The sequence below is a fragment of the Scardinius erythrophthalmus genome, assembly GCF_964197995.2.
Source record: "Scardinius erythrophthalmus genome assembly, chromosome: 3".
Lineage (NCBI taxonomy): Eukaryota > Metazoa > Chordata > Actinopteri > Cypriniformes > Leuciscidae > Scardinius > Scardinius erythrophthalmus.
The window spans coordinates 44574352-44588847 of record NC_138223.1 but is presented as its reverse complement, the minus strand read 5'-3'; the positions used below and the strand labels follow the sequence as shown (position 1 = coordinate 44588847).

General features: G+C 39.8%; 2 protein-coding genes across 7 annotated transcripts in view; one reads left to right on the top strand and one right to left on the bottom strand.

The window, feature by feature from the left end:
* Positions 1 to 1334: 1334 nt before the first annotated feature.
* Positions 1335 to 6695, bottom strand: mb (myoglobin). Of its 6 annotated transcripts, none has more exons than XM_081362059.1 (5): positions 5934 to 6023; positions 5432 to 5582; positions 3117 to 3202; positions 2769 to 2988; positions 1335 to 2090 (listed from the first exon to the last, which is right to left on the bottom strand). In XM_081362059.1, exons 3-5 carry the CDS (start codon positions 3197 to 3199, stop codon positions 1950 to 1952), a joined length of 444 nt encoding a protein of 147 aa, XP_081218185.1. In that variant the 5' UTR covers positions 3200 to 3202; positions 5432 to 5582; positions 5934 to 6023; the 3' UTR covers positions 1335 to 1949. The 6 variants fall into 6 exon arrangements, with proteins under 6 accessions (XP_081218185.1, XP_081218186.1, XP_081218184.1 ...); XM_081362060.1 differs by lacking the exon at positions 5934 to 6023 and adding an exon at positions 6550 to 6695 and having other exon boundaries at positions 1343 to 2090; positions 5432 to 5552; XM_081362058.1 differs by lacking the exon at positions 5934 to 6023 and adding an exon at positions 6550 to 6681 and having other exon boundaries at positions 1343 to 2090.
* Positions 6696 to 8321: 1626 nt separating this feature from the next.
* rab1aa (RAB1A, member RAS oncogene family a) overlaps positions 8322 to 14496 on the top strand; it is a 7479-nt gene continuing 1304 nt past the window's right edge. The window contains exons 1-5 of the mRNA XM_081362052.1: positions 8322 to 8535; positions 9531 to 9603; positions 11584 to 11679; positions 13015 to 13110; positions 14495 to 14496. The exon at positions 14495 to 14496 is cut by the window's right edge and continues 130 nt beyond it. Coding sequence (XP_081218178.1) covers positions 8522 to 8535; positions 9531 to 9603; positions 11584 to 11679; positions 13015 to 13110; positions 14495 to 14496 — 281 coding nt within the window. The 5' untranslated portion in view covers positions 8322 to 8521. The remainder of the gene's footprint in view (positions 8536 to 9530; positions 9604 to 11583; positions 11680 to 13014; positions 13111 to 14494) is intronic.

The following is a 14496-nucleotide window of genomic DNA, read 5'->3' as shown; positions in this document are numbered from 1 at the left end:
TCCCACAGCAGATAATACAGGATGACACTGAGCTTCCTTACAAAACACACACACACACACACACACACACACACACACCCACACATAGTCAAAAAGTCCTAGAAACCAGATGCTCCCTTTCAGCGGACCTCGGGAACAATGCTGGTATTGAGGAGGAGAGAGTCATCAAACCGACGATCAGAGCTCAAACTCTTCATGCTCACGAGTTGCTCGGGGGGGACTTTCACTCAACTATCAACTTTGTCTCAAATTGTGTCTTCATTTCTATTGAGAAATAAACAGACGAGTCAATAATAGACATACATGACTATAGAGCTACAGCACTTCCGGCAACGTCTCCCTTCAAACTCATTGCTATGCATCTGAGATATCAACTGAGAAATAACTGAGATATTAGAACTCAAACTCACTTTATATGTTAGTCATATCAGTAACACGTTATTTTACAGTGTCCTTGTTACATATGTTACATGTACTTACCATAGTAATAATAATGCATAATTACATGCAACTAACCCTCAACCAAACCCTAATCCTACCCTAACCCTATAGTAAGTTCATGTAGTTAATTAATATTACTCAGTACTTAAATATATAATTACACTGTAACAATGACACCTTAAAATAAAGTGTAACCGTTATGTGTGTGTGTGTGTGTGTGTGTGTGTGTGTGTGTGACTGTTGTCACTAGTGTGACAACGAGTCAAACCCGCGGGGAGAGCTTCACACATGCTCATTACACGTCTCTCGGCTCAGCGGTGAAGTAAAGCAAGCGTAATCTCCCACAGGAAAGCTCTGTGGCTTCAGTCACGTCCACAAACGTCCAGGAACGAGATGTGTGTGAGGAATGGAAAACTGCGAGTGGCCGTGAGCATGTGAGTTTGAGCACGGTTACAGATTGACCCACGCTTTTCTGAGGATAAAGATTACTTAGAAAGACTGGTCACCAGAAAAACAAAAGGCTGAGATTTAGCACATGCCCTTAACAAAGTGTAGGGGTCACAATGTCATCAATAAATCCCATTCCAGACCCCGATCAGGCCAAAACACTACTAACCATGTGACTGACACACCAGATTAGAATAAAGCACCTGTCAAACGCACCATAAACACATGCGCATAATCCTTATGATGCTCATTAACCATAAAACAGCCTGACTTTAATCATATCCCAGAGAGAAACACAGTGTCGGCCCAGATCCGTGTTATCCACATGTATTGTACCGGATCTGGGCCGACACTATATGTTGCTGTCTGGAAAGGCAGATATAATAATTCAAAAATAGTGTGAAGACTGTTTTTAATGCCTAAATGACAAATAAAGACACATGAATCAGTTTTTCAGCAGGTAAAAGCAATGTTTATTGATAAGTGTCGCATTACAGAAGCGAAGTCTTGAATATGATTTATTATGCAGGTTAATAAGACAAAGCAAGTGTAGAGAAACAAAAGAGTCGCATGTTTATGATCCATACGGCCTTTAGAAATAAGAGAAGCGTAACTGGAATAAAATTTCGTTTTCAATTATAATATTTTTCCCCAAAATATATATATAATTTTTTTTTTTTTATGTGCAATCACTCACAATTTAGATAGTTTCAGGCTCCTCCTGAGACCCCAACACACCTAAAGTATGTATAGCGCTTTGAGTGCCGAGGAAAGCGCTATATAAATGTAATGAATTATTACTATTATTATAAAGTCACTGTTAGTGTTATGATGACATCATCGGATCAGGTGACGTTCTAAACCTGACGTGATTGGCTCTGTTCTTTCTGAGGCACATTAACATACAATAACAAATAGAGTTGCCTGTGTGTTTGGGCTCTAAACATGATTTGTTCTCTGGATGGGTTTTAATCTGATTAGCTGCATAGGAACTAGTGGCAATAACAAGCTGAGTGCTTTAAGCAAGCTTTTTCTCGAGCCCGGTTTTCTTGAGGTTTTCTTTAACCGGCGAATCCGAACTCCTTATAGTAGCCGTCGATGTCACCGATGACCACGTCCATGACCTTCCTGAACGCGCTCTGGCCCGCGGGGTCGAGCCCGGCCTTCTCCCCCAGCACCTTCACCAGCACCTCCGTGATCAGCTGAGAGAGAGAGAGAGAGAGAGAGAGAGAGAGAGAGAGAGAGAGAGAGAGAGAGAGAGAGAGAGAGAGAGAGAGAGAGAGAGAGAGAGAGAGAGAGAGAGAGAGAGAGAGAGAGAGAGAGAGAGAGAGAGAGAGAGAGAGAGAGAGAGAGAGAGAGAGAGAGAGAGAGAGAGAGAGAGAGAGAGAGAGAGAGAGAGAGAGAGCATTATCTTAAGAGGGATGCAAAATGCAGCTCATCAATAATCAATAATAACAAAGCCCCCGTATTGTACCAAATGTGATCAAAAGAAACAAGATCATTCATGGCTTTAAATTATCGAAAAACGTTATGGTGATGTTAGCTTGGCAACATGCTAATGTCAATGGCAAAATTTATTTTTATAAAATAAATGATCAGCATTCACAGTCGGTCACTTATGAGGGTTCAGTTCAGTGCTAGTTTTTACCTTTCTAAAGACGTTCTGCTCCAAAATATAACTGAATATTATAATATTAAAAATTTAATATTTTGTTTCATTTTCTTTCTGGTTTTGCAATGAAATATAGCTTTTTTTTACTTTGAAATTAAATTTAAATGTTTTACTATAATATATATATATATATATATATTATAAGGTAGGCTGCTAGTTGCGTTAGGATGCTGTCTGGTCAGTGTCCAGTGAAGATGTCCTGCGTTACCCTGAAGTTGTTGAGGGGGATCTTGTGTGTTTTGGCGTGTGTGTTGGCCAGTGGTTTGAGGAGGGCAGCGTGATCCCCTTTGGCCTTCAGGAGTTCCCCCAATTTCTTCAGGACGGTCGCCCCGTGGGCCGCCACCGCCTCGTTCCCCGCCAGATCCGCCTGAGAGATGCCCACAAACTTCGGGAAGAGCTTCAGTGTGTCCGGATACTCCTTAAACAAGCTGAAGAGAGAGAGAGAGAGAGAGAGAGAACATTAGCCAGACCCGGGGACAACACACGTTCAGGTGTGTGTGTGTGTGTGTGTGTGTGTGTGTGTGTGTGTGTGTGTGTGTGTGTGTGTGGAACTAACCGGGTCAGAACCTCCCCCCCGTGACCCGTGTAATCAGCCTCCACGGCCCCCCAGCACTTCAGGACCAGCTCATGATCGGACATCGTCTGCGCAAGACAGGACAAGTTAAACACACACACACCTGTCCTGAAGAACCATCCCAAGTGCTACACATCTCAGGCGTTTGCGTCACTAAACAAGAGCGCATGTTGAAGTGTGTGTGTGCCAGTCAGAGCAGCACATGCTAAAGGTTCACGCTTAGCTGAAAGAATATTGTGTGCGCTTTGCATTATTTCTTGAGTTCGAGTTTGAGTTTATTTGACATAAAGTAGCAATGCAACATTGAAACCATCCACACACACAAAAAAATAGTATCACAAAAACACACACATATATATCCATGTCTATTAAGCCACCCTATCTAAAAACGAGCTCTTGACTCTTAAATGGGGAGGTTAGAGGGTATTGTGAGTGTTTTAGAGACTGTCTGTTTGACATTAGCCTCTTAAAATAGGTTCACTGCGCGTCACCAGACGGACAATACAATTTTGGATGGACCTTATTGAGATTTTATCAAAAAGTTTGAAATGTTGGTCAGTTTTATTTTATTTTATTGTCATATTTTTTTAATTTAGTCTTATGATTGTGGGTGGATCTTGGGCTTTGTTGTAAATAGTTACACACATAAAATGTTTAATAAATAAAGAATAAAAAAGTACATTTTAGTCAACATTTTGCACATTTTGTCTGCATTCAGCTTGTCTGATTGTTTGCATTGATCAAGGTAATGTGTTGAAACTGTTAATGTACATCTGAACGCCTGCAGTGATGAGAAACTGATCAATCAACTCGGTTCATAAGAGAATAAATCAGCGGCTTTGAACTCTTTCACTCTTTTCTTTCTTTCTCAAACAAATTCTGCTCTTTCAAATTCAATTTGGATTTTTTGTGTGCGTTTTTCCTTCCATCGCAGACGTTTTCCCTTCTTCTGCAGTGACATTTTTACTGAATTATTATTATTTTTTACTAGTGTTTTCACTTTCCCAACAAATACTGTCACAAACTATAATTTTACTTTTGAGTTTAATCTTAACTTTGTTATTTAAAGTTTTATATGACTATTTTATCCTGTCTCAATGAATTCTGCTTAAAACTACAATTCAACTTTTAAGTTTAACTTAATACCCTTCTCAAACTAATTCTGCTATTTGAATTCAATTTGAACTTTGATGTGCATTTTTCTTTCATTGCAAAAGTTTTCCTTTTGTAAAATATAAACTTTTGCATTAAAATTTTACTGAATCTTTTTTTATTTTTTACTTTCTCATACAATTCTGTAACAAACTAAAATTGTACTTTTGAGTTTAATTTAAACTAAAACTTAGTTTTAACTAATCCTGTCTCAATGAATTCTGCTTAAAAAATGGAGTTTTAACTATTAAGTTGAACTTACATTTACTCTTCTCAAACTAATTCTGCTACTTTAATTCAATTTGGACTTATATGTGTAAAGTTCTTTCATCTTTTGTAAAATAAAAACTTCTGCATTGAAATTATATGTAATTTTTACTTTTAATAATTGTTTTACTAGTTTTCACTTTCTCATCAAATTCTGTAACAAACTATAATTTTACTTTTGAGTTTTATTTTAAGTTTTATTTTACATTGTCCCAATGAATTCTGCTTCAAAACTACAATTTTTAAGCTTAATTTTAACTTTTTAAAAGTTTACCCTCTCAGTCAAATTCTACTACAAAAGAATAAAAAAAGTAGTATTATAATTTGAATATCACATGTAGACTTGATTTTGTTGCTTTTCAAAGCATTTTAAGTGTTAAAATAATGACAAATGCAGTAATTTACATCTTAACTTTTGCTCAAAGCATTATAAAGTCCAGTCAAGCTCTTACCGAAATCAGCGTCCGCTTCTGAAGAGTGTGTGACTGCTTGTGTTTGGAAAACTCCCCAAATAAGCTCAGATTATCAGTTTTGCCCCACATTTACCTTTTATACTGCATCTTTGTGACTTCACCACCCTCACCTGTCAATCACACTGTCCCTCTCCTTGTCTTGAAATGTTAAACACACCCCTCTAATTTCCCCACTAGAAAACACACATACACACACACTCACACTGTCTCTCTCTCTCTCACAAACACACTCTCTCACACACTCACACACAGACACTAACACTCATACACACACTCTCTCTCTCACACAGTCACACACACACACTCTCTCTCTCTCTCACACACACACTGGCTCTGCAACAGAAGCCGTTTGAGATGCTCTGATTCCGTCAGTGTGTTATTCCTCGAACACACACACATGCTCACCTGTGCAACACACACTACAGTCACTTTAAAAAGTCCTTTGGGATCATGAAGATAGTTGTTCCCTCAGTTCTTGTACAGCATCATCACTGAGTTCATGAAGTGGAAGAGCAGATGAAGAAGCCTGCGGGTTTGATTGGGGCTTTATGTGTGTCTGGCTCAGGGAAAACAAAACAATGACCGGCACGTGTGCAAACAAACACAGGAAAACAGCACTTAACCTCAAGCATTTTATATATAAAATCTGAACAATATAAACGCAGGCGCCATCGACATTGTCCATATCTGTCCTAGCACTCATTCTCTCTTCAGCAGTCACCAGACAGGTGTATTAATAGCATTTGTAGGGTCATAAGCCCTATTCGGACGGGACTAGTTTCACAGGGGGACGTTAGAGAAATATCTGTTTCACAGACGTACTTTGAGATTTTAATCCTGTCCGAATCTGCCATGTCTGTCTTTTTCTCACACGACCTCTGTAAAAATTCCAGAGCAAATTACCTACTGTTTTTCGTCAAACTCGGCGGTCCTCAGAGAAATCTAATCCCGTCCGAATGCGAATGTCTGTGATTACCGGACATTTTTTTTCCAAAACGCTTTTTCTTATGTGTTTTGGTCAACGTGAACTGCCATACAATCTCTCGCTATCGCGCCGGTATTCAAGTTTCTGCTTTTTGCGCACCGATAATGGATGTAAATGTGTTTGGTAGCCTACACTGCGAAGAAAAAATAAAATAAAAAATGAAATCAACAAGAAGAGCCAAATCACGTAAACAGTTAAGACTGGCTACTGCAATATCAGTTTCAGGTAAGATTACTTTCATTTCTGCACTTAATTACATAACGTGTAAATAATATAAGTTAAAACTTTTTATTCCGGTGGGTTTATTATAAGAACCCAGTTCTATAAAATCATGATGATAAATCTATGTTTAGTTTTTTTTTTTTATACTACAATTTTTATAAAAGGTTTACAAAACACTAAATACGTTAGGACGTTTTACTTTATATTTCAAAGTGCTTAATTTTAAAAGTACTTAATTTCAAATGACCATACGCAATCCACGCATTCTGAACACGTGATCTTCTGCAATGCCCACATGTAAAACAGACACTCCTACCTCGGTAATAAACACGGAGATGTTAGTCCCGTCCGAATCCGTACATGAAATCACAGACGGAGGTTGATAAGAATTGTAACTCAAACGTCGTTTTGAAAACTAGTCCCGTCCGAATAGGGCTGTAGTGTGTGTGTGTGTGTGTGTGTGTGTGTTTGGATAAGGGAAAAGCCTTTCCCCTCCATTCAGACCAGTTCAAAGACGGGTCAAGATCAGCAGCCACTGCCAAACTACCCAAATTAAATGGCGAGTTAAACACATTAGCATTAATACATTAGCATTAACTCTGAACTTCAGACTCTTTCATGAGGTAGCCTAAATATGTTCAATTGTAGTGGAAAAATCACCAAAAGTAAACCAGAGAAAGAATATGTGCTCCACTATGAGACAGTCTTCGGCAACTCTCACACCTTTCATTAGTCCGACAGTTTAGGGAGATTTAATGATAATATAATGACTCTTGTGTTTAACTGACAGACCCACTCAATGTCGCTGGACTACATTGTTTTTGACTGGATTGTAGCGCCATCTAGAGGATGAAACTGTTGATGTGCTTCACAAGACGTCAGTTTCTGTGTTTAGTGGTGCGCACCTCTACAAAGGATAATCAGGGGGCTTCGCTCATGAATATTCAAATATTCAATTAAATATTAAATATTCAAAATTTGGCCGGAAATTGTTGCGTGAGAAACAGTGTCTTATTTTGCACGCAGATACTGGTCAGCTGACTCAGCTCAACCAAACCTTTGAAAGCTAAACAAATTTTGTTTTTTGAAAAATGTTTTTTGGCTTTTATTATGAATATGTACTGTTATTATATAAGCTACTGTGCTCCAAAAACAATGACAAAATTCACATTTAGAAGATATAAGCATTCAAAACTTACATACTCTCACTTCCACCAATATGGATCAATGATTTTGATGACATCACTCTGCACTCAGCTTCTCATAGTATTTTCTGTCCAATCAAATGCTCTAGAATCTAAAGCCCCACCCCCTACATTATATATAGATGCTGAAGCTGCAGCTGATATCGGTCACTTGTTCACACATTTGCTATTTTCTACCTGATAAATGGAAAGTAGTGCACTTTATATGGGATGGGAACGATTCAGACATTTAAATATGCTTTCCATTGAGGCGAATTAAATCTGGTTTCACATTAGTGTCATCGAACCGCCGCAGCTCCGGTCCAGAGATACGATACACAGAGCGGATCATATGATCGAGTCGCCGCAGACTAGAATACTTAGACTAATGTGAATTCAACACAGAATGCTGTATTTTAAAGCAGCATGGAGGAGATTAGGAGGAGAAACGGTTAGAGATCAGGAGGAAACTGCGGCTTTATCGAGCTCAACGGCTCTGAGCTGTTACATAAACTAAACGCTATTGGCTAATTTAAAAATAAAAGGGGGTGGGGCTGTTCGACATGTCTGTCTTCCTGTTTCAGAGGAAATTAAATCAACACATTTGTAATAAAGCACTTCAGTGGGCCTTTAAATAAACTTTTTGCGTTTTCTGACAGAATAAAGGTCGTTTGTAAACTCTCCAAAAACATTCATCCAAATTAACTCCATAATATGCCACGTATAATAAAAGTATTTTCGCCAAAAATATTTCCGGAAATATAAAATGTAAATAATGAATCATGATATTTTCAAAATGTCATTTATATATAAAAATATAAATAATAATAAGCATGTGTCATTAGTCGTTTATTTGTCAGGACTTTTATTTTGGCAGGTCGTGCAGCGAAAGTGACCGTTGATCGACTCCAGTTATTCTAGCTTCACTGTCGAGGGGCCATTTTTCTGTGTCCGGATCCCGGTTCCGCTCGTTTCTCTCCTAAAACCCGCTTTTAACACCGAACAATAACGGATATCAGCGGCAAACGAGTCTCGAACATTAACTGCACTCGTCGCGGGGAAGAAAACGGCAGATAAAGCGGGAGTTTCCGTGTGTTGTCCATCATGAATCCTGAATAGTAAGTTTGTGTGAAGAAAAAAAAAAGCGCTGATGACACATCAAACACATGAACGCGCACTCGTCACCTGCTTTATTAATATTCACAGAAACCATGGCAGTGTTAAGTAAACAAAATATTAAAGTGAACTAAATGCTGACTTTATATATCAGGATGAATTTGTTTTGTATCACAACTATGCTCTTCTTGTTCAAGCAGATCAAACAACCGGGAGCCGTTTCGATTTGGCTTAAAAAATATTATTATAAATAAATATGTTTTTCGCTGGATATGAATAGAAGTACTTGCAATAAGGATGTATAAGATAACTGTCGGGCTGTTTCCGACACACTCGAGTGCCACGTTGTTATGAAACCGATAAGTAAAGAATGAAACTGAAGAAATGATCTCCGTAATAATGCCACGTCCGATCATGTTAATAATGAAATAAATCATCCTCGGGCTGATCAAACTGCTTTCAGGAAGTGGATCAGGGACTGTGATGTGAAATGTGATCCTGGGCCTGAACTTACTGACAGTGTGACATGTTGAGTTTTGTTTTAGGGGCTGATGGGTAATTAAATCACCTGTTAACACACCACTATGTCAAAGTCTGTGGATTTACCATGGTAAAGTGAAGGTAATACAGTGAAATTGAAGAATGTGAATCTGGAAACCTGTCCAGGTCATAATTCGCCTCGAAATCAGGAGAAGTTTTGCTTCATGACGTTATTTCCGCACAGTTTTCTTGTGATTATTTGGGAGTAGAGATGAGGTATTCCTCTTTTTATCTCCATTATTTCCCTCGTCAGATTCATTTCACTCATGTGTAATGTTGAGACATGATGACACACACACACACTCACACGTGTTGCGTAATTTAACTCCCAGCTCCACGTCACACATGACAACTGACCAGAAGTGATTACTGATAGACGTTATAATCTATCTCTCTCTCTCTCTCTCTCTCTCTCTCTCTCTCTCTCTCTCTCTCTCTCTCTCTCTCTCTCTCTCAGCGATTACCTGTTCAAACTCCTGCTGATCGGAGACTCGGGCGTCGGGAAGTCTTGCCTTCTGCTGCGTTTCGCTGTGAGTTATTAGCCTGCCATTGAGATACTGCTCTCACACACACACACACACACACACACACACACACACACACACACACACACACACACACACACACACACACACAGATAGTGGCTCTTATTGCACCGGTGATTTGACTGTCAAAGAGCTTCATGGTAAAGGTGAAGGGTGCATGTCTTCGGCCTGACTGGGTCGGGAGGGGCGGCACTTCCAGTTTACCTGGTTTATCTTTTCAAATCTATTCAATAGCTGTGTTTCCACCCACCTGTGTTTATGCAAATTTTGAGATGGAAACTCCTAGATGCGCATAAAGTCCAAAAATACATACAAAAAAACTTTTAAAAAAAAAGTTTTTAATTGTATCCGATAATAAGACACGAGCTGCGATGGAAACACATTTGCTGAATAAATCCCTCGATGCACAACAAACTCACGTGACTTTGCCTCAAAAGAGGCTGTGATTGGATGACTGGACTAACCAGTGGACCAATCGCATCACAGCATCTCAGATGTTGATGGCTCTGAAACGCCCGAGTCAAAGTCTGTGATCAGAATGATTTGGTTTAATTCCTTCAGAAGCGACTCACATGATTGTTCACAAACACCAGCATCTGAACCCCAGAGAACATGACAGAGTTTATTGTGTTTCGTCTGTCGCTCAGAACACAACTCATTTATGAAGGAGGAAAAAAGAGCCACAGTTTCTTTCACGATTGCAGCAACTTTTATTTTTATTATCATTTATGGAACGATTTGAACATTTTGTCCGATTCCGGTAACCAGTAATTCTTTTTATTTGACAGCCGATAACCGATATATTGGCAGATAAATCTAAATCCAATTTTTTCTGTACTTTTTGAGAGCCTTATAATTTCATGTAGCTGATATGACAGACTTGTGCTGCACATGTTGCACTTCACTATTATTTTCCTTTTTTGAAGTGATTCCAATCATATTTCAAGCGATTTAAAACCATCATGTTGAACAGTGCGCGTCTGAAGTGTCTCAGCTGAAGGACATGTAAGGGTTAATGCCCGACGATTGTGACGACGGCGAGGCGTGAACCGTCCAACGCGCAGCCTCCGCCGAAGTCCATTATTAACTGACAACGGACACCTCGTCGGGCATTAACCCACTTACACCATGGTCACTTGTCAAATAACACATTTTTAAAACATTAGTTCATATTTTAATTAGTTTTACAATCGAAATCTAAAGTTTTTACAGACAATAACTTGGTTTCCCTGGTTACGCCTGACGGTTTATTTAGCAACCGGAGATATTTATAGTCCGCTCAGCTCGTAGAACCCTTCAGTTTACTGCCGGTTGCTATGGTTACTCACAGCTGATGTAGACAGCGCATTTATTTATTTATTAATTTCAACCGGTAAACAGTCAGTTTCACCAGAACTCCTTTACTAGGTGTCCTCTATCACTTTTTAATGGACACCCTGCAGCCAATCAGAATCGAGTATTCACCCAAACCATGGTGTTAAATCCATTAATTATCCTAATTTTCTTATCAGGCTGATAACGATAACATTATAAATGAACACATCTGCTGATAGCGATGTGGTGGCCGATATATCCTGCATCCCTAATGTTTATTACAGATATTGTGTGCCAGTTTCCCAGGAAGTGATGATTTTGTTCTCTTGAACACGAGATGGAAACGCTGCTTTATTATCAAATTTTATGCGATATTCCATTTTAATTTCGCAACTTTTAATTTAATATTCAACAATATAATTGATCTGCTTGCAGTTGACACCATTATATGAGAATATAAGAACTAAATTAATAACTTTTACAACAAAAGTGCACCATCACTGGACTAACTTAAGCTGGACTGTGACGCTATTTTCTTCCAGAAACAAACTCTGTTGCATTATGTTCCTGTAATCTCTGTAAAGCTGCTGTGACACTGGATCTGTATAGTTTAAAGCGCTGTGTGATTAACGGTGATGTGACTCTCCTCAGGACGACACGTACACGGAGAGCTACATCAGCACCATCGGGGTGGACTTCAAGATCCGGACGATAGAACTGGACGGGAAGACCATCAAACTACAGATCGTAAGAGCGGCTCACACACACACACTCGCCGCCTCTCGTCACACTCGCTTGACTTCATGCGCTCGTAACGCAACTTATGCACACGTCACACTCCCAGCATGCACCTCACACGTTTGAGTTTCAGCACTGCCGTGAGACTCGTTAATCACACGAGCTTGAGATGTTCTGATGGTTTCGTAAGAGTCTCTTCTGCATTTATTTGATCAGAAATACAGTAAAAACTGTGAAATATTAATATAATATGAAATAACTGTTTTTTATGTGAATAAATTGTTAAAGTGTAATTTGTTGCTGTGATCAAAGCTGTATTTTCAGCATCATCACTCCAGTCTTCAGGGTCACATGATCCTTCAGAAATCACTCTAATATGAGGTAGGGCTGAACGATATGGACAAAATTTCATATCTCGATTTTCATGCCAGATATCTCGATATCGATACAATACGATATGACTACGTAAGTACTAAAAAAACAATACATTTAGAGTTTGTAAAATACACACTGATGTCTATGGAAGAGGTAATAATAATCCTTTCCATTATAATTCGACACGTTTTATTCATATCAGATACACATTGTCTAAGTAACTTCAATGTTTACTCTATTCTATTCCCAGTTCACCAGCCACTTACTTTTAAGTATTTCGGGAGAAGTGGATGAATTCACGTGTTGTAAACATAGAGGTTGTAAATCCAACAGATCAGATTCTCTGAACTGCGTCTGCGGCACAAACTAACACGGCGGCGCCCATCGCGCATACAGCTCAACTAACGCGATCGTTTAAAGGTGTTTAAACAACAATATACTTCCACTTGCATGTATTTGACAATCGGAATATCAGATATTTCATGCCATAGCGAACACATTTGTGAATATTCTGAATAAAAAAGGAAAAATGACATAAAGGAAGATCATCATTCATTCAGCGCTGTTGCTGCTGCGGTGTGTCACGTGACAAGCAATGACGCGTCACCATGGAAACGCCGCCCCCCCCTCTCACAATATAGTTCCCACATCCCTGGTAGTGTGCGCGCGCTGGCTTTAGCGGTGCAGTCAAGGGCACTCGTAAAACTGATGTTTGTTGTGACTGCTAGAGTTGTATGCAGGGCGAGCGCGGAGAGGGGAAATCTATATCGTCTATATCGTTGCTTTTTTCGATAGTAATATCTTGAAAGTTCATATCTCGATATAGATACGATAACGATATATCGTTCAGCCCTAATATGAGGATTTCTGATTATTATCAGTGTTGAACACAGCTGTGCTGCTTGATATGAGAGTGTGTTTGCTGAATGTGTGTGTGTGTTGTGTTAACAGTGTGTGTTGTGTTAACAGTGGGACACCGCGGGTCAGGAGCGATTCCGCACCATCACGTCCAGCTACTACAGAGGAGCTCACGGCATCATCGTCGTTTACGACGTCACGGATCAGGTGACCAAACAGGCCTTGAGCATGAGCGTTTCTGTGTGTGTGTGAGCGTTTCTGTGTGTGTGTGAGCGTTTCTGTGTGTGTGTGAGCGTTTCTGTGTGTGTGTGAGCGTTTCTGTGTGTGTGAGCGTTTCTGTGTGTGTGTGAGCGTTTCTGTGTGTGTGAGCGTTTCTGTGTGTGTGTGAGCGTTTCTGTGTGTGTGTGAGCGTTTCTGTGTGTGTGTGAGCGTTTCTGTGTGTGTGAGCGTTTCTGTGTGTGTGAGCGTTTCTGAAGCGATTGTGTGTGTGTGTGTGTGTGTGTGTGTGTGTGTGTGTGTGTGTGTGTGTGTTTCTGTGTGTATGAGCGTTTCTGAAGCGTTTCTGTGTGTGTGAGCGTTTCTGAAGCGTTTCTGTGTGTGTGTGTGTGTGTGTGTGTGTGTTTCTGAAGCGATTGTGTGTGTGTGTGTGTGTGTGTGTGTGTGTGTGTGTGTGTGTGTGTGTGTGTGTGTGTGTGTTTCTGTGTGTATGAGCGTTTCTGTGTGTGTGTGTGTGTTTCTGTGTGTATGAGCGTTTCTGAAGCGTTTCTGTGTGTGTGAGCGTTTCTGAAGCGTTTCTGTGTGTGTGTGTTTCTGAAGCGATTATGTGTGTGTTTCTGTGTGTATGAGCGTTTCTGTGTGTGTGTGTGTGTGTGTGTGTGTGTGTGTGTGTGTTTCTGTGTGTATGAGCGTTTCTGTGTGTGTGTGTGTGTGTGTGTGTGTGTGTGTGTGTTTCTGTGTGTATGAGCGTTTCTGTGTGTGTTTCTGTGTGTATGAGCGTTTCTGTGTGTATTGAACGAACAATAACACACACAATTATGCCAATGTCTTTTTGTCGAGTATCTTCATAACATACGAGTAGTCTTATGATGAACGTGAGGAGTTGTGACTCGTGAGAGAATAAGGCGCGTGTGAGATCCGCGTCTCTGACAGCAGCGGCTGGTCTTAAAGGGACAGTACACAGTAGCCACTAATTATATCTGTCGCTAAAGTTAATCAAAGAACAAAGGGAACAGAGAAAAACACTCACTGCTCTTGACTAAAGAACTTTTTTCTTTAGGCAGATTATCACTAATCTGTGTGTGCATTTATTTTCCTTGAGAACCAAGCAAGTTGACTCATGAAACCATTTGTTTATTATATCGCAATCGCAATATTGACCTCTATTATCGCAATATGACATTTTCCCCAAATCGTGCAGCCCTAGTGTGTATGAGCGTTTCTGAAGCGTTTCTGTGTGTGTGAGTGTTTCTGTGTGTGTGTGTGTGTGTGTGTGTGTGTGTGTGTGTGTGTGTGTGTGTGTGTGTGTGTGTGTGTGTGTGTGTGTGTGTGTGTGTGTGTGTTTCTGCTGTTATAATGGCATGTGTTTCCTCAGGA

What these genes read in the sequence shown, in the direction of transcription:
- mb (XM_081362056.1), bottom strand. Translation starts at nt 5,095, where the DNA reads ATGTGGGGCAAAACTGATAATCTGAGCTTATTTGGGGAGTTTTCCAAA. An exon ending in AGAAGCGGACGCTGATTTCG is followed by an intron (nt 3,203 to 5,005) that starts GTAAGAGCTTGA and finishes TGTCTTGCGCAG; the next exon opens with ACGATGTCCGATCATGAGCT. An exon ending in GGGGGGGAGGTTCTGACCCG is followed by an intron (nt 2,989 to 3,116) that starts GTTAGTTCCACA and finishes CTCTCTCTTCAG; the next exon opens with CTTGTTTAAGGAGTATCCGG.